The sequence below is a fragment of the Panthera uncia genome, assembly GCF_023721935.1.
Source record: "Panthera uncia isolate 11264 chromosome B2 unlocalized genomic scaffold, Puncia_PCG_1.0 HiC_scaffold_24, whole genome shotgun sequence".
Taxonomy (NCBI): Eukaryota; Metazoa; Chordata; class Mammalia; order Carnivora; family Felidae; genus Panthera; species Panthera uncia.
Window position 1 is genome coordinate 12,789,175 of NW_026057580.1, and position 17,685 is coordinate 12,806,859.

Consider the following 17,685-nt stretch of genomic DNA (forward strand, 5'->3'; position numbering starts at 1 on the left):
TTTATGGAAAGATCCTAGTGTTGCTGAGTTCCAATGGATCATTATAGCACATTCTTCCATAGAAATACCCATACAGGAGGCAGCCCTTGCTTCGTGGATGAATAGGATTGCTGTAGCAGGAATACAAAGAGGAAGAAATAGAAAGTTTTCATTTTTGAGATTTAAAATAGACTTTTTTTTGTTTATTCTGCTTTAGAGAGAGAGAGCATGCCAGCGGGGGAGAGAGGGGCAGAGGGGGGGAGAGAGAGAGTCTCAAACAGGCTCCATGCTCGGCGCGGAGAACACAGGGCTTGATCTCACAACCTGAACCGAAATCAAGAGTAGGACTGAGCCACCCAGGTGCCCCTAAAATGGACTTTTAAACTCATTGCACAGGCAAATAGTTTTAAGTGTTTATTTATTTTTGAGACAGAGAGAGAGAGAGAGAGAGAGAGAGAGAGAGCACATGTGAGTGGGGAAGTTGGGAAGGGGCAGAGAGAGGGGGACAGGGTATCTGAAGCGGGCTCTGTGCTGACTGCAGAGAGCTCAATGCGGGGCTCGAACTCGGGAACCTGAGCGGAAGTCAGTCGCTTAAGCAACTGAGCCCCCCAGGTGCCCCCAGAGATAAAGTTTTAAAGATCAAGGCTTTTGTCTGGATAGAGAATATATAAGAAGCCATACTAGAGGAGGTGGGAGAGTTGTCACTGAGGTGGGTGTTTTGAGGAGTCCTGTATCCTGCTCAGTTCCTGGGACCAAAATCTAGTCGGTGATCAGATGTGACTCTAGCTGGGGCTTCTGCCTCAGACTGTGGTTGGGGAACCTCAGCGTAGTGATAGCTATGGGCAATGTCTGGGCAGAAAGCCAGATGCGGGGTCTCACCCACCCAGGAGACGTGGGTAATAGCTGCATTCTTGTGCCCCGTGAGGACTGTGGAGGTCGGGACACATAGAAAGAATGAAAGAAAGAGAGCAAGCCAGGAGAGCTCCATAGCTCTCACGACCAAAACGGCAGGAGGCCATTGTGTGAGGCTCTGTGGACCATCAAGCCAGGGGTCATAAGAACGACTTTATGTCTCACCTGATGCATTGTGGAGCGGGCTGACTTCCTGAGGATCAGACTAGATGACACATTTTAGCAGACAACAGAAATAGATACCAACCTACAGAGAGCAGCAGAGATAAGATGAGGGTCAGACACCAGGGTGGTTCACAGACAGTGATCCAGGACCCAAAGGCTTATACCGAAGCCTTGATATCACGTAAGCCTGTTGTGCACATGCTCACTCCCCACCCCCAACTGAGTTGCAGCCATAAGGGAGAATAGGAAAGATTTATTTAACTGGTTTAAACACGAAAGAGCAGAGAAAGACCAAGAAGGGACTAAGTTTAGCTGGATAGTACTTAGGAACGCTCTCAGCCACGGTCAGACAAAAGCCAAACTGTCAGAGGCTTAAATCATAAGACATTTATTATATACTTAATGAGAAGCTTTGGAATCTAGGTGGTCTATATTGTCCGATTGCCCAGTGATGTCACCAAAGATATAGCTCTTTTTTTTTTTTTTTATTAAGTATATTTATTTATTTTGAGAGAGAGTGAAAGAGCCAGCAGGGGAGGGGCAGAGAGAAAGGGAGAGAGAGAATGTCAAGCAGGCTCTGCATTGTCAGCACAGAGTCTGACGCAGGGCTTGAACTCACGAACCGTGAGATCGTGGCCTGAGCCGAAATCAAGAGTTGGATGCTTGACGGACTGAGCCGCCCAGGCGCCCCAAAGATAATAGGCTCATTTTGTGTTTATGTGCTGCTATTCTTAGTTGTGTTGGATTTTTGTCTTCACACTTGTCATCTTATGGTCACAAGAGAACTGTTGCAGTTCTAAGCATCACGTCTATATTTCAAAACATGAAAAAGAGGAATCTCTCTTGTTGCCTTCCCTTTTTAGAATGAGGGAAAAATTTTCCCATATGGTCCTTAGGAGACTTCCTTCCACTCATGTCTCACTGACTAGAACTGGGCCAGTGACAAGTATTTATCAAAAATAAATGGTATTATCGTGATGACTCAAGTCCTGACCCTAATCCATCACTTCCCTCCTAACTCAAACATTATCCTGAATTTTGTTTATTATTATTTTTTAAAGTTTATTTATTTTAGAGAGAGACAGACAGACAGAAAGACAGAGACAGAGTGTGAGCTGAGCAGGGGTCAAGAGAGGGGGACACAGAATCTGAAGCAGGCTCCAGGCTCTGAGCTGTCAGCACAGAGCCCGACATGGGGCTCGAACCCATGAACTGTGAGATCATGACCTGAGCTGAAGTCTGGTGAGCTACTGGGTGAGCCACCCAGGCACCCCTGAATTTTGTTTATTATTATTTCCTTTCCATCCTTCCTTCATTTGTTTCTTCTGTCTTTTTATGGTTTTTATACATACTGAATACATGCAAAGGTATATTTATGAAGTATTTATTGAATATATAGAATAAAGTATCACAATCACTTGTGTTTTTGTTTAAATTTCTAATTTATTTTTGAGAGAGAGAGACAGAGCATGAGCCAGGGTGGGGGGGGGCAGACAAAGAGGGGAGACACAGAATCAGAAGCAGGCTCTAGGCTCTGAGCTATCAACACAGAGCCTGACTCGGGGCTTGAACACACAAACTGTGAGATCATGACCTGAACCAAAGCTGGATGGCTAACCGACTGAGCCACCAGGTGCCCCTCACTTGTGTTTTTTTTAATGTTTATTTATTTTTGAGAGGGAGAGAGAGAGAGAGCAAGCAGGGGAGGGGCAGAGAGAGAGGGAGACAGAGGACCCAAAATGGGCTCTGTGCTGACAGCAGAGAGCCCAATGTAGGGTTCAAATTCACAAACTGTGAGATCATGACCTGAGCCCAAGCAGGACATTTAACTGACTGAGCCACCCGGGCTCCCGTTAAGTATCACAATCATTTGTATGCTTCTGACTCCATTTAAGACATAGAGTACTGTCTTTATATTTGAAGCTACTGATAGGCCCCTCCCTGAATATGACCTCTTTCCTCCCCCAACTCCACAGGTAACTCCAATTCCACCTTTATTACAAAGAAAAACTTTTTATGGGGGACATTTTCAAACATTTGCCAAAGTAGAGAGAAGACCATACTGTTTCCTGATGTACCCATCACTTAGTTTCAACAATTATCACATGTGGCTAGTCTTATTTAATTTTTATCCCCCTCCCCCAGGGATTATTTTAAAGCAAGTTCCAAACATCAGATAATTACATCCGTGTATGTTTTTGTGTATACCTCTAATAGACAAGGATTATTTTTATTAAATGGCCACAATACCATTTTCATATCTTAAAAAAACTAACAATAATTCCTTAATATCACCAAATATTGTCAGTGTTCAAATAGTCAATTGCCTCACAAATGCCACAATTTAAAAATATTTAGAGTTTGAATCAGGGTCCAAAAAAGGTCCACACTTAACAATTAATTAAAATGTCTTTAAAATCTCTTTTTAATATATAGGTCTTCCTCCTCTTTTTTTCTTGCAATTTATTTGGTGAAGAAAGTAGGTTATTTATCCTATAAAGTTTGTCACAGTCAGGATTTTGCTGATTACATCCCTTGGTACCATTTAACAGGTTTCTCTGTCCTGTGTATTTCTTGTACACTTATAGTTGGATATACAGGCTCGATTCGTTTTAGTGTGACTAGTTCTTGGGTAATGTGCAGTGACTTCCTTAAACCTCAAATACAATGGTCTCTTTTCCATTTTTTCTCTTCCTTGATCTCTTGCAGCATTTAATATTTTTAAGCTTGGCACCGGACATTCCTTCGTTATTCTCTTCTCCCTCGTTACTTCTTGGACAAGACGGAGAGGCAGCGTTTATGACTGCCAGTCAGCTTCCATTATGAACTGAAATTCAACACATTTATTATAGAAAAAATCCAATCAAAATGTATTTCATTAAGAGTTAACTCTGATGATCAGCTATGATCAAGACATTGGTGGAGTTCCTTAAAGGCCTAATTTGTTGTCATGGAAGAAGAACAAAATGTTGTCTATGGTTATAGGTGATAGGGAAATTGACCTGAAACTGATTTTTCTCTTCTGTAGCTCTTCCTCCTTAGCTAATTCCCTTCTGAGATCTAGTCAGAGAGGCAGAGCCCAATTATAGTTGCTCCTTAAGATTCATAGGGCACAGGGATTCAAAGTACACCAATGCTCAAATTTTAAGCAGAGTTCTTGCTCTTCCTTTGCAGATACCTTTGATTCACTTCTTATATTATCTATCTCGCTATCTATATATATTTATTTTTGTTTAAGGGTCTACTATAGTTATTTTTTTAAGTTTATTTATTTATTTTGAGAGAGAGAGAGAGAGAGAGAGAGAGAGAGAGAGAGAGAAGGGGAATCCCAAGCAGGCTCCAAGCCCAACACAGAGCCCAATGTGGGGCTCCTTCTCATGAACCGTGAGCCGAAATCAAGAGTCGGACACTTAACCAACTGAACCACCCAAGTGCCCCTCATTTTAAACCGAAACATCCTGCCTGCACCTAAGCTACTGTTCTTTCTGGGGGTGGGGGTAATCGGGACACTTTCTGGAACAATGTCCCAAACACAGTGTTTCTCAAGACACTTTTATCTCCATATTCGCCAGGCAAGATGATCACGAACAGAACTTTAGGAAGCCTCTATGTACTTCATAATAAAACATGAAATTATCCTGTTTCCATTGTCATATGGATAGAGCATTATCTGTAGATTACCTTCAGTCCCTTTTATGATCTTGTTTTTAAATATTTCACAGATATTGATCCTAGGAATGGAATACCAAAGTTAACTCCAGGAGATAATCCATATATGTACCCAGAACAGAGTAAAGGCTTCCACAAAGCAGGCTCAACTCTCCCACCAGCGAATTTCTCAATGTAAGTGTATGTGAATAGCAGGGTTAGTTAATTATAAAGGAATTGTAGCTCTCTGTACTATATATGTTATATTTCATAAGGAGTAGATTCCAACAAAACATGGTTGCTGAAAATTCCTTAAAAAGTTAATCTCTAGTTTCTTAGTGTCTACACACATGTGCGTGTGCAATTGAACTTATACACAGGATCTTGACTACAAAAAGGTGGTTGTTAATTTTGTCACTATTGTTGTTACCACAAATCTGAGGACTTTTCGGTTTCATACTGAATCAGATTATTAGTGTTTACTGTTTGGATTGATGTACACTTGGAACTAAACTTAGGCCAAAGTGATTCAGAAGAGGATCATTAAGTTAAAAGAAAAATAGTTGGTGTATTATATTAATATTTTAAAAAATCAATTATGTTTGGTTTACTGATGTTTAATAAAAAGTATAATAAGAATTATGACCTTTATAGTTGTGAAGCCCATAGGTGGCCATTAAACCAGAAAATAAGACATATTCTTCTTTTAAAAAAAATTTTTTTTACATGTATTTATTTTTGATAGATAGGAAGAGACAGAGCACAAGCGGGGGAGGGGCAGAGGGAGAAGGAGACACAGAATCCGAGGCAGGCTCCAGGCTCCGAGCTGTCAGCACAGAGCCTGATGCGGGGCTCGAATTCACGAACTGCGAGATCATGACCTGAGCCAAAGTCAGACGCCCAACTAACTGGGCCACCCAGGGGTCCCAAGACATCTTCTTGAACACAAAGATGTTTCTATCGATCTCTCTGCTGTAGATGCCATACCAATTTTATGGTTGCCTTTTCTGTTTTTCAGAGTGCCTTATGAAAAGAAATTTGATACATTTATTCCACTTGAGCCTCTTCCACAAATTCCTATGTGAGTTCTCTCACCATGTTTTATATTATCCAAGTTTTATTAAGTTATCAGCTATTTATGATTTTCTCCTATGGACGAACTCATAGACACCCAACACAGAGGACCTTTAGAATCTGAGCTGGTGGGTGGGGCAGTTTGTATGGAGCATTTTTAGTGAGACACTTGGAGGGCAAGTGCTGTGCAGTCTATCAGCTGGGCAGTCCATGTCTTCACCCCATATGATGGACAGCCCGCTGGATGCCATGTGTTATGGTAGGTATGCACTAATGGACGTTTATATGGAGAAAAAAGGCAGGGTCCCTGATTTTTAAAACCTAAGAGTTGTCAGAAAAGAAGGACATGCTTAAATGAGTCCAGCCAGGGAGGATGGTTAGAGCTTGAAGAGGCAGAGAAAAAGCTGTCAGAATATTCTCGCACTAGAGGGAAGTATCATTCCTCTGATGTCCTACTTTAAGTTCAGGTCCTTTCTGAACCTCATCTAGTTGCCCAAGGAGGGTTTAGACCTAGAAAAAGATATGTGTCAGTATAAAAAATTTCGCTTTCTAATACAAAACAGTTTCATATAAACATAGATAGAGTGGGCAAGTGACCCACAGTCTGACCCACTGGAGTCCAGCTGGGAAACCAAACCCTGGAGCTCAGTGGAAATAAAAAGCCTTTTATTCCAAACTTGGGAGCTTTAATACTTTCATTATATGACATTATTACATGAAGCAGATAATTAGGGCCTCTCATGTCTGTACTGTATACATAAAAACTTTTTTTTTTAACGTTTATTTTTGAGAGAGACAGAGTGTGAGTGGGGGAGGGGCAGAGAGCGAGGGAGACAGAATCTGAAGCAGGCTCCAGGCTCTGAGCTGTCAGCACAGAGCCCGATGAGGGACTCGAGCCCATGAACCTCGAGACCGTGACCTGAGCCGAAGTTGGGCACTTAACTGACTGAACCACCCAGGCACCCCTGTATACTTTTTTTCTTTTTTAAAACTAGGCTCCATGCTGGGTGTGGAGCCCAATGTGGGGTTTGAATTCATGACCCTGAGATAAAGACTTGAGCTGAGATCAAGAGTTGGATGCTTAACTGACCAAGCCACCAAGGTACCTTGTGTACTGCACACTTTTGGCAAATGCTATTCTAAAATATTTAAAATAAAAGTAATTGCCAGGGCACAAAACAAGTCTATACATTTAAGAAGACTGAAATCCTATCAAGTATCTTTTGTGACCACATGGTGTGAAAATAGAAAACGTTTACAAGAGGAAAACTGGAAACTGTGCAAATATATGAATATTAAACAGCATGCTCCTGAGTAACCAATGGGTCAAAGGAGAAACCAAAAGAGGAACATTAAAAAAAAAAAACAACACTTCGAGACAAGTGAAAGTGGAAATACAGCACCCCAAAACCACGCATGCAGCGAAAACAGATCAAAAAGAGAAGTTTAGAGCAGTAAATGCCTACATTAAGAAAAAAGAAAGATATCAAATGAACAGCCTAACTTTACACCTCAAGAAACTAGAAAAAGAAGAACAAACTAAGCTCAAGGTTAGTAGAAGAAAGGAAATAACAAAAACCTGAGGGCAAATAAATGAAATAGAGACTAAAAAGGTAATAGAAAAAAATCAATGAAATGAAGAGCTGTTTTTTTTTTTTTTTTAAAGATAAACCAAATAGATAAACCTTTAGCTACACTAACCAAAGAAAAAAGGGACAGGACTCAAATAACATTAAGTGAAAAAGGAGACATTACAACTGCTATCCCAGAAATATAAAGGATTTAGGAGACTGCTATGAACAATTATCCACCAAACAAATTGGACAACCTATAAAAACCGGGTGCATTCCTAGAAACATACAACTTCACAAGACTGAATCATGGAGAAATAAATCTTATTTATTTATTTATTTATTTATTTTTAATGTTCATTTATTTTTGAGAGAGACAGAGACAGAGCGCAAGTGGGGGAGGGGCAGAGAGAGAGGGAGACACAGAATCCTAAAGAGGCTCCAGGCTCTGAGTTGTCAGCATAGAGCCCAATGCGGGGTTCAAACTCATGAACCATGAGATCATGACCTGAGCCGAAGTTGGATGCTAACCGACTGAGCCACCCAGGCACCCCTTTGAAGAAATAAATCTGAACAGACCAATGACTTGTCAGGAGACGGAATCAGTAATCAGAAATCTGTTAACTTAAGCCCAAAACCAAATGGTTTCGCTGGTGAATTCTATCAAACATTTAAAGAAGAAACTAATTTCGTCCCTTCCCAAACTTCCAAAAAAGTAGAAGAGGAGGGAATACTTCCAAACTCATTTTACGAAGTCTGCATTACCCTGATACCAAAACTAGACAAGGACACTGCCAGAAAACATAATTACAAGCCAGTATCCCTGATGAATATAGGTGCAAAAATCCTCAACTATCAGCAAAACAAATTAAACATTACATTAAAAAGATCATACATCATGAGCAAGTGGGTTTATTCCAGGGATGCAAGATGCTCCAACATCCACAGATCAATGAATGCGATCTACCACATTAACGGGATGAAGGATAACAATCATGATCATCTCAACAGATGCAGAAAAAGCATTTGGTAAAATTCACCATCGTTTCGTGATATAAAAACTCTCAACGAATTGGGTACAGAGGGAACATACCTCAACATATGTTGAAACGTAATCTTTCTTATGAGTAATGTTTAATTTTTCCAGAATGTTATCCATTTCTTTTAGGTTTTCAAATTTATTTGCATAGAATTGTTCCAAACAATTTCCTGTCTTCTTTCACTTGTTTCTCCCTTATCGTTAATTTTGTGTGTTGGTGCTTTATTCCCCCTTTTCTTCATTAGGTTAGATAGTGGTTTGTGTATTTGTTATTTTTAAAAAGCAGCTTTAAAAATTGTATTCTCTTTTTATACTGTCTCTTTCTCTGTTTTTAAAGCATCAATCTTTGCTTCTATTGTTATTATTTTCTTCTTTCTACTCTTTTGGTTTATTTTTGTTCTTTTTCCATTTTTTTATTTTTATTTTATTATTTTTTTTAACGTTTTATTTATTTTTGAGACAGAGAGAGACAGAGCATGAATGGGGGAGGGGCAGAGAGAGAGGGAGACACAGAATTGGAAGCAGGCTCCAGGCTCTGAGCCATCAGCCCAGAGCCTGACGCGGGGCTCGAACTCACGGACCGCGAGATCGTGACCTGAGCTGAAGTTGGACGCTTAACCGACTGAGCCACCCAGGCACCCCTTTTTCCATTTTTTTAAAAAGTAATCTCTACACCCTATGTGGGGCTCGAACTCACTCTGAGATCTCATTCTGAGGTCAAGAGTCACATGCTCTACTGACTGAGCCATCTAGGAACCCCATAAGTAAACTGATCACTTTTATATTATTTATTTTTATTATTTATTTTGAGAGAGAGAGAGAAAGAGAGTGAGCATGACTAAGGGAGGGGTAGAGAGAGGGAGAGGACAGAGAATATCCCAAGCAGTCTCCACACTATCAGCGTAGAGCCTGATGGCAAAGGTCAAAGTTACGTGGGGCTCAAACTCACAAACTGTGAAATCGTGACCTGAGTCAAAACCAGGAGTCTGATGCTTAACTGACTGAGCCATCCAGGCGCCCCTATTTATGTATTTAAGTTTATTTATTTTGAAAGAGAGAGAGAGAGAGAGAGAGAAAGGCAGAGAGAGAGGGGACAGAGGATTCAAAGTGGGCTCTGCACTGATAGAGATCCTGCTGCAGGGCTCGAACCCATGAACTATGAAATCATGACCTGAGCGGAAGTTGGATGCCTAACCAACTGAGCCACCCAGGTGCTATGAAAGCACCTCTGACCACTGCTCTCCTTTTATTTTACAAATTTTGAGGTGTAGATTATCCTTACTTTTTAAAAGAATTCTGTGTTGGTCTTTTCCTTTTGACTAAAGAATTACTTAATAGCCTTAACATTTCCAGGTGGAAGAGCTTTTGGATTTTTATTTTGCAATTCATTTTTACTTTTATTACCCCATGATCAGAAGATACTGTTTTTATTATTTTTATTTTATGGAACTTGCCGACTTTTCATTGTGACCAAATACATGCTCAACATGGGGACTGTCTCTCTATGCATTTGAAGGTGTATCTATTTCATCAGGCTGCAAAGTTAGATACAAACCCAGAAGATTTATCTTTTTTTTAACAAAATTTTTTTTGTAGTGTTTGTTTATTTTTGAGACAGAGAGAGACAGAGCATGAACGGGGGAGGGTCAGAGAGAGAGGGAGACACAGAACATGAAGCAGGCTCCAGGTTCTGAGCTGTCAGCCCAGAGCCCGATGCGGGGCTCGAACTCACAGACCATGAGATCATGACCTGAGCCGAAGTCGGACGCTTAACCGACTGAGCCACCCAGGCGCCCCCAGAAGATTTATCTTTTTGATTAAAATTGTTCATTTGACCTAGCTAGGACTGAAAATGGGTGTGTTAATTGTGTGCTAATATTAATGTATTTCTATCTATATTGTTAAGTATAGCCATTAACATTATAAAAATATCTTATTAGACAAACCGAAACCAGACTTTAAACTATAAAGAACAAATTGATGGTTACCAGAGGGGAGGTGGGTGGGAGATGGGGGAAATGGGTGAAGGGGATCAAGAGTATACTTATCTTGATGAGCATTGAGTAATATGGAAGTGCTGAATCACTGTATTGCATTCCTGAAATGAATATAACATCCTATATTAACTAGATTAGAATTAAAATAAAAAAATCTTCTTTTTCTCATTTAATGCTTTTTGTCTTACATTATACATTGCCAGATATTAAGATTACAACTCTTACTTTGTTTTGTTTGCATTTACTGATATACCTTTCCCATTCTTTTGTTTTTAGACTTTCAAAGCACTTTGGTCTAGGTCTGTCTTATAGACACAGAGTTGGATTTTTGCTTTGTGAGCTGATCTGAAAAATTTTGTCTTTAATAGGTGAATTAAGATCTTTTGCATTAATGATTCGGCAGATTTGTTTCAATTCTATCCTAATATTTTGTTACATTTATTATGTGTACTATATTATTTTTATCATGGTGGTTTTGTTCGAGAGATTCTTTTCTTTTAAAGCTTATTTATTTTGAGAGAGAGAGAGAGCGCGCGAGCAGGGGAGGTGCCGAGAGAGGGAGAGAGAGAATCCCAAGCAGGCTCTGTGTTGTCAGTGCAGAGCCCGATGTGGGGCTCAAACCCACAAACTGTGAGATCATGACCTGAGCTGAAGTCAAGAGTGGGACGCTTAACCGACTGAGCCACCCAGGCCCTCCTTGTTCTAGGGATTCTTTATGCTAGAATCGTTCTGTACTGCTCTTCATCCTGCTGGTCTTATTTGGGCTTCTCCTACTGGTTTGTCAGCTTTACATGATGCCCTTGACTCCCAACTATTACCTACGTGGTAATACCCCGTTCCTTGTTGCAGGAACTTCCACATCCCTAGCAGGTGTATTGGGCCATTTTCCCAATCATGGTGCATTTCTCCCTAAATGGATGGAAATCAAAGCTGCTTAAAAGATTAAAAAAAAAAAATTCTTCATCTTCTTTCTCTGACTCATCCCAGGAGTCACAATTCCTGGTACCTCTTGGAACATACACAGTGTGGCCCAGCATATGTCCTTTCAAATCCCAACAGACTTGGGAGGATGCTGGCTGTCAGCGTTAGAAAAACAGAGGGCATGCTCAGGTGGGATTCTGAAGAATCCTGAATGAAAGGACTGTTTACAGATGTGTGAAGCAGTCGAGGGAAGTCACATGGAAGGGCGAAGCATCCAGGGGCTCCCACCAGTGGGCAGCTCTTACCACTCACGTGTCTGAGCAGCAGGAAGAGTGATCTTGTCCCCCCTGTGTGGGGGGAGGTGGAGATGGGCTGTCTGGAAGGGGTTGTGGCAGTGGAGAGTGCACTCACTGCCAGAACCGAGGTGCCTCAGGAGATGAGCAGGAGTAGAGAAGCTAGGTGAGCAATACCCCAACCTCTCTCTCTTCTGGCTTTCTGGTCTCTTACTGGTGTCTCCCATTAGCTAAGCCCAGCTCAAAAGTGAGGGCACAGAGGAATCAAGGTGATGCAAGTTGCAGGGGTCAGCTCCCTGGGCAGAGAAGGGCAGAAAAGAGATCTGGGTTTGGAGGGAGGGGCAAATGCGGAACAACTTCACATGGTGTTTCGCCACTGATCTCCTAAATCGGAGGCCTTCTTACTTCGGAGGATGTAGTACCTTATCCACTGAACGTGTCTGTGCATTTTGCTTTAGACAAACTCAAACTCTGGTGTTGTTTTCTTCCTGCAGCTTGCCTTTCTGGGTGAAGGAGAAGGCCAACAGGCTGAAGACCGAGATAAGAGAGGTGGAGGAGCTTGACAATTGGCACCCAGCGGTCCCCTTGGTGCACAGTTTATTCCCTGCTGGTGGGTTAAAGAACCTTCAAAGAATAGTATAAAACTGGAGGCAAGCCCAGAAGAGCAGGCTTTTGAGAGGCTTCTCGGTGGAGAGGAGAGAAGGCAAAGCCTCTCCCAGAGTGGATGGTATCTTTTGCCCCACACCGTGGTCCCTTGGGCTGCTGTTATCATGGCCATGCATCACTGGTTGAGTGTGTTGGTTGAGCACCATTAGTCTTGTAATGGGGCACAACCTTCAACTCCGTGCCTCTGTCCACAGGTTCTTTGGATTCGCCAAGACAATCCTAAGCAGAAACAGGCCCACAGAGCATGCACTGACTGTACTCTCGAGAGCCTCTTCCAATTGGTCGCCTCTGTCAGTGTGATTGCTCTAAGTCAAATGTTTGACTTTGATAAGTAATCACTGTGCTTTGCCTTTTTTTTTTAACTCTATGTTCTGAAAACCTTCAAACTTACAGAAAAGTTGTGAGGATCATACAATGAACAAATACCTACACGTCCTTCACTTAGAATTCACCGTGGTTAGCCTTTGTCAGAATTTGTGCGTTCTTTCTCTCTCTTTCATTCCTGTTATTATTTCGAAGAATTGTTTGAGAAGGAGTGGCAGACATCATCACCCTATGCTCCTACATACTATATACTTCGATATACATCTCCTAAGGTCAAGGATATGCGCCAACAGTTGCAATACAAAATAACAAGTTCGGGGAACCTAACATTGATAACAATTCTCTGACTGTCCACCTTCAGTTTTAGTTAAATTTCGTTTTCCAAGAATGCCCTCATATCAATGGTAAAATGCAGCCGTCAGCTTTAGTTTGGTAAAACTATTCTCATTAATACCATTCGAGACGTTCTCTACTATTCACGTGGTACATGTCAGAAAAATGTGAAGGCTGGATCGCCACGGGCGATTCATACCATTGCCCCTGTAACTCCCTCCCTCCCTCCTGTATTTGTTTGACCACACAGCCAAGCAGGACGAGAGCTCAGTGAGTGCCAGTCGTGAGCCTTAGGGCCTTTCATCGATCAGGCGAGAAGCAAATATTTGGAAGAAAAGATAGGAATAAAAGCCAACCCTATACATTCAGGCTGTGACCCTCGGCGGTCAAGCCAGTGACTCAGCATCTTCATAGCCGATCTCCTTTACTAAGGAGACCCCACTGGCTGGCTAATCAGGGCTGTGGGTCTGGTCTCGCGAAACGTTAAAGCGCAAAGAGAGAACTGGGGGCCATGCTGAGACTCCAAATTGTTCGAGACACGAGACACGACTTCTTTCTCTGTGAAAACATTGTCTCCAGAGGTAGCCAATAAATGAAGTAAATGAGGTGGGTTTAGAACGGAGTACGTTCTTGCTGTCTTTATACACGCCTTTGGATCGACTAGAAGACAACATGGTGGGCACGGCCAGCAACTGTGTCTGGCCACTCTTTGGGTTAGCATCAGCATACCTCTGCGCTGGTTCCCTTGCCCCTGGGACACAAAGCTCACCGCTGTCCCCGACAAAAATCCACAATAAATAAACAAACAAACAAACAAACAAAACCAAATAATTTAGAAAAGGAAGAAAAAGAGGCTGCCAACAAATTTTCTCAAAGACACCTACTCCTGTAAAAGAGAACTTTTGTGCTTCTGTTGTTTAAAATGTAAAAAATTCAGTGGCAACCACCTGTGTTGGAGGGATAACGGAGAACACGATATAGATGCAAAAAAGGATTCTGCAGGAATTTCCAGGTGGGATTATCCAGGTGGACCAGGAAACTGCTCTCAGAGGGGACCCTGGTGTTTTGGAGGGAAGGAGTCCTATATAATAAAGGTATTGAGAAAAACACCCAGAGTACAGTTTTGGAAGATGTATAGCGGCCTCAAGATTTCAAAGAGGTCTATATCATTCCTTTTTTTTTTTTTTTAGGTTTGTTTAGTTTTGAGAGAGAGAGAGAGAGAGAGAGCGAGTAGGGGAGGGGCAGAGAGACAGGGAGACATGGAATCCCAAGCAGGCTCCAGGCTCTAGGCTGTTAGCACAGAGCCCGACGCAGGGCTCAAACTCACAAACCTTATGGGGAGAGTAAGGCATAGACTAAATGGCCAAATGGCAAAAATATGTGGGTGTCCTAGCTGTCCCAGTCCTTTCTTCCTAGGCACAAAAATGTTGGACCTTTTAAGGCATGAAAACCCCCCTCACCTCACTTCAGGTTCCTTGGTAAATAAGCATGTGGGTGCAGGTGCACATGTGTGTACGTGTGTGTGTGTGTTCGCCTCCTACTTTCAATCACTGAAACTCTCAAGCTTAATGGAAGCAACCTGTACATGACATTTCCAAGTAGATTCATTAGAGTAACAACTTCATATTGTACACAGGGTATTCTAATTTCAGATCCTGGGAAGAATGAAAACTGGCCTCTGTGGACTGGAGGGAATATTATGTTATACAGCTGGTGACACTCAAGTCCAAATAAGCTAAATGAAGACAATTCCAAGACTGTTTCTATAGTCTCTGCACTCCTAGTCATCCAAATGTTAAGATATTTGGATGTTAAACTTTTACAGTTCCACAAACGGGTTATGAATATTCTGTATAATTTCATTAATTGTCCGCATTTCTGGTATGAGCTACCCAATTTGGTTAGACTGTTTCCTTTTGCTCTTAGGCCTTTGACCCTTAAAAGCTGGGCAGATAAAAGCCTTGTGTATAGGATTTCTTGCTGAAATACATCAGTGCTGGAGCTCCTCCAGATCATGCTACTGACGGAGAGGCTTTTCTTTCTCGGCTGGAAAATCAGGACAGAGTGATACCTTGACCCGAAACTGAGCAATGGGCCTGATGTAGATGGGGCACTTGCAGGGGTCTACTGGCCAAGTTCCCTGTGGGCTCTGGGAAAGGACGTGGGAACCCATGTGGTGTCTTTCTGATGCTGGGCAACTCTAGGAAGGGTTATGGCCCGAACCCTCCCTGGAGATGGGGGCGCCACTACCGACTTGAGGAACCAACACTGAGGCTCTGAAACCCGGACCTTGTAAGAAATACTAATATGAAAAGTAAACATCTTTTTAAAAATTTTTTTTTAACGTTTATTTATTTTTGAGACAGAGAGAGACAGAGCATGAACAGGGGAGGGGCAGAGAGAGAGGGAGACACAGAATCTGAAACAGGCTCCAGGCTCTGAGCTGTCAGCACAGAGCCCGACGCGGGGCTCGAACTCACAGACCGTGAGATCATGACCTGAGCCGAAGTCGGACGCTTAACCAACCGAGCCACCCAGGCGCCCCAAAAGTAAACATTTCTTAATGTGCATGGGGGAGAAGGCCCAGCCTCATATCCGAAGAGAAGCCAAATATACCAATGACTTGTTTAATTTAATTTAATTTAATTTAATTTAATTTAGAGAGAAAGACTGAGTGGGGGCGAGGGACAGAGGGAGAAAGTGAGAGAGTCTTAAGTAGGCTTCACATTCGGTGTGGAATCCGATGTGGGGCTTGATCCCACGACCCTGGCATCATGACCTGAGCCAAAATCAATACCTGAGCCAAAATCAAGAGTCTGACGCTCAACCAACTGAACCACTCCCCACCCCATGACTTGTTTTCTGAGGAAATGTGTTGGTTTCCACCAAATATAAAAATGGTGTGGGGGCAGCTTTTAGTGGTGATGGTGTGAGCGTGGCTATGATCATCTGGTTAGAAGCGTGCTCTTTTGTTTGGGTACAGTGTGGGTTGGTGTAACGCGTGGGGTCCTCTTAGGACGGAATGGACCCATGAGGCATAATTATACTAAAAATATGCTTTGTTTTGTTTTTACTTGAAATTGAAGTTTAACTGGGAGTTCTGTATTTTCATTTGCTAAATCTGGGAACTTACAGAAGTGGCACAAAGGAGATGGATTTGAGGGCTTATTAGGGGGTAAAAGTGCAAGACTCCGAGTCGACTTGGATATGGGTAGGGGGAAGGTATGGGAAAAGGACAATTAGCAACAAGGTGGCTGGTGGTGCCCTTGCCAGGGCAGCATGTGGTGTCTTTATACACTTAGGGAAAGATGCCCTCTTGGGGGAGATAGTCGTATGGATGCATTGCCTGGTAAGCAGTGTGCCAGCTAGATTTCAGCCCCCTTCTGTCCCTGTGCAGTGAACTACTTACACAACCATACACGGCAGCCCTGTGCTATTTGGTGAAATAGAGAATGCTGGGGAAGTCGTCTTGGGGGAGCTCAATTTTGGGAAGTTGAATTTGAGGAAACTGTGACACACACAGAGTGGAATTGTTTGGGATGTAGTTGGGTATATGCATCTGGGGACTGGTACGTGAATGTAGAAAAAAGGCTCCTGTGAGAAATATGAATCTCAAGCCTGTGCCATGTAGATGCAGGGTCTAGATAATAAATAAGCTGATCAGAATATTGATCCCAAACCAAGATAGGCGCTCAAAGAGAGCTCTGAAACTCTGTGGCCTGAGAAAAAAAACCCAAATCCTCTTTGGGAACACTTTGCCACCCCAGGGCGTAGGGGACTCCCTAGAAATAACGAATATGAGCACCTGAGAAAAAGACTACAAACTACAACTGGGTCCACCATGAAGAAGCGTCAGTAGGCGAAACTCAAACCAGTTTATTTTGTTTTTTTTTAAGTTTATTTAGGGGGGTAGGAGGGAGGGGAAAGTGGGTGATGGGCATCGAGGAGGGCACCTGTTGGGATGAGCACTGGGTGTTGTACGGAAACCAATTTGACAATAAATTTCATATTAAAAAAAATAAAGTTTATTTTGAGGTGGGGGAGGGGCAGAGACAGAAGGGGAGAGAGAGAATCTCAAGCAGGCTTTGCACTGTTGGCACAGAGCCTGATGCATGGCTCAAACTAAAGAATCGAATTGTGAGATCGTGACCTGAGCAGAAATCAAGAGACCGAAGGTTAACTGACTGAGCCACCCAGGCATCCCCCAAGCCAACTTAGATGATTAACCATGGTTAGCATTACGGTATGAATTACCAGCACTTAGGGTGCGTGGAATTTCATGTCTACCCAGACATTAGCTTTTTCCAACATTAGCTGAAGGGTTTCTAAATGGAAGGGAAAGGCTTAGGGGTAGCAATCCAGTAGACAGGGCAGGCCTAGAGGTCTTGAAATTGTATTTGCAAAGCAGCACAGTGTTTCTACTGAAATTCCATCTGCTTATTTGGGGAGATGATGAAGATTATAACCCCAGCCCCCAATGTCTTGGTATTGTCACAGGCTTCTGACCCTAACTTTAGCCCTTTTCCTGCACAATTTGATGGTAAAAACTGGACAAGGAGGAAACTAGAATTTCGATTGTTTTCTTGGCTAAGCAAGGTTAACCCAGTCAGAACCGGTTCCTCAGAAAGGAATGAGAGGTGGAGAAATGGGGGACATTGCAACCTACAAACCCTCCTGCTAACATCCCTGTTACTCCTTTGTAAGCTAGATGGACTGCCAACTTCTTAAAAAAATACTTTTAATGTTTATTACTGGGGGGGGGG

General features: G+C 42.4%; 1 protein-coding gene across 6 annotated transcripts in view; it reads left to right on the top strand.

The window, feature by feature from the left end:
* The window catches only part of SPATS1 (spermatogenesis associated serine rich 1), a 28,087-nt gene extending 14,056 nt beyond the window's left edge, over positions 1 to 14,031 (top strand). For 4 of the 6 annotated variants that reach the window (XM_049652814.1, XM_049652813.1, XM_049652812.1 and 1 more), the window contains 4 exons: positions 4,779 to 4,899; positions 5,723 to 5,785; positions 12,094 to 12,209; positions 13,173 to 14,031. In XM_049652814.1, coding sequence (XP_049508771.1) covers positions 4,779 to 4,899; positions 5,723 to 5,785; positions 12,094 to 12,209; positions 13,173 to 13,216 — 344 coding nt within the window. In that variant the 3' untranslated portion in view covers positions 13,217 to 14,031. Of the gene's footprint in view, positions 1 to 4,778; positions 4,900 to 5,722; positions 5,786 to 12,093; positions 12,210 to 12,459 lie in introns of all 6 variants that reach the window. The other 2 variants (XM_049652815.1, XM_049652816.1) reach the window with 2 other exon arrangements.
* The last annotated feature ends 3,654 nt before the right edge of the window (positions 14,032 to 17,685 follow it).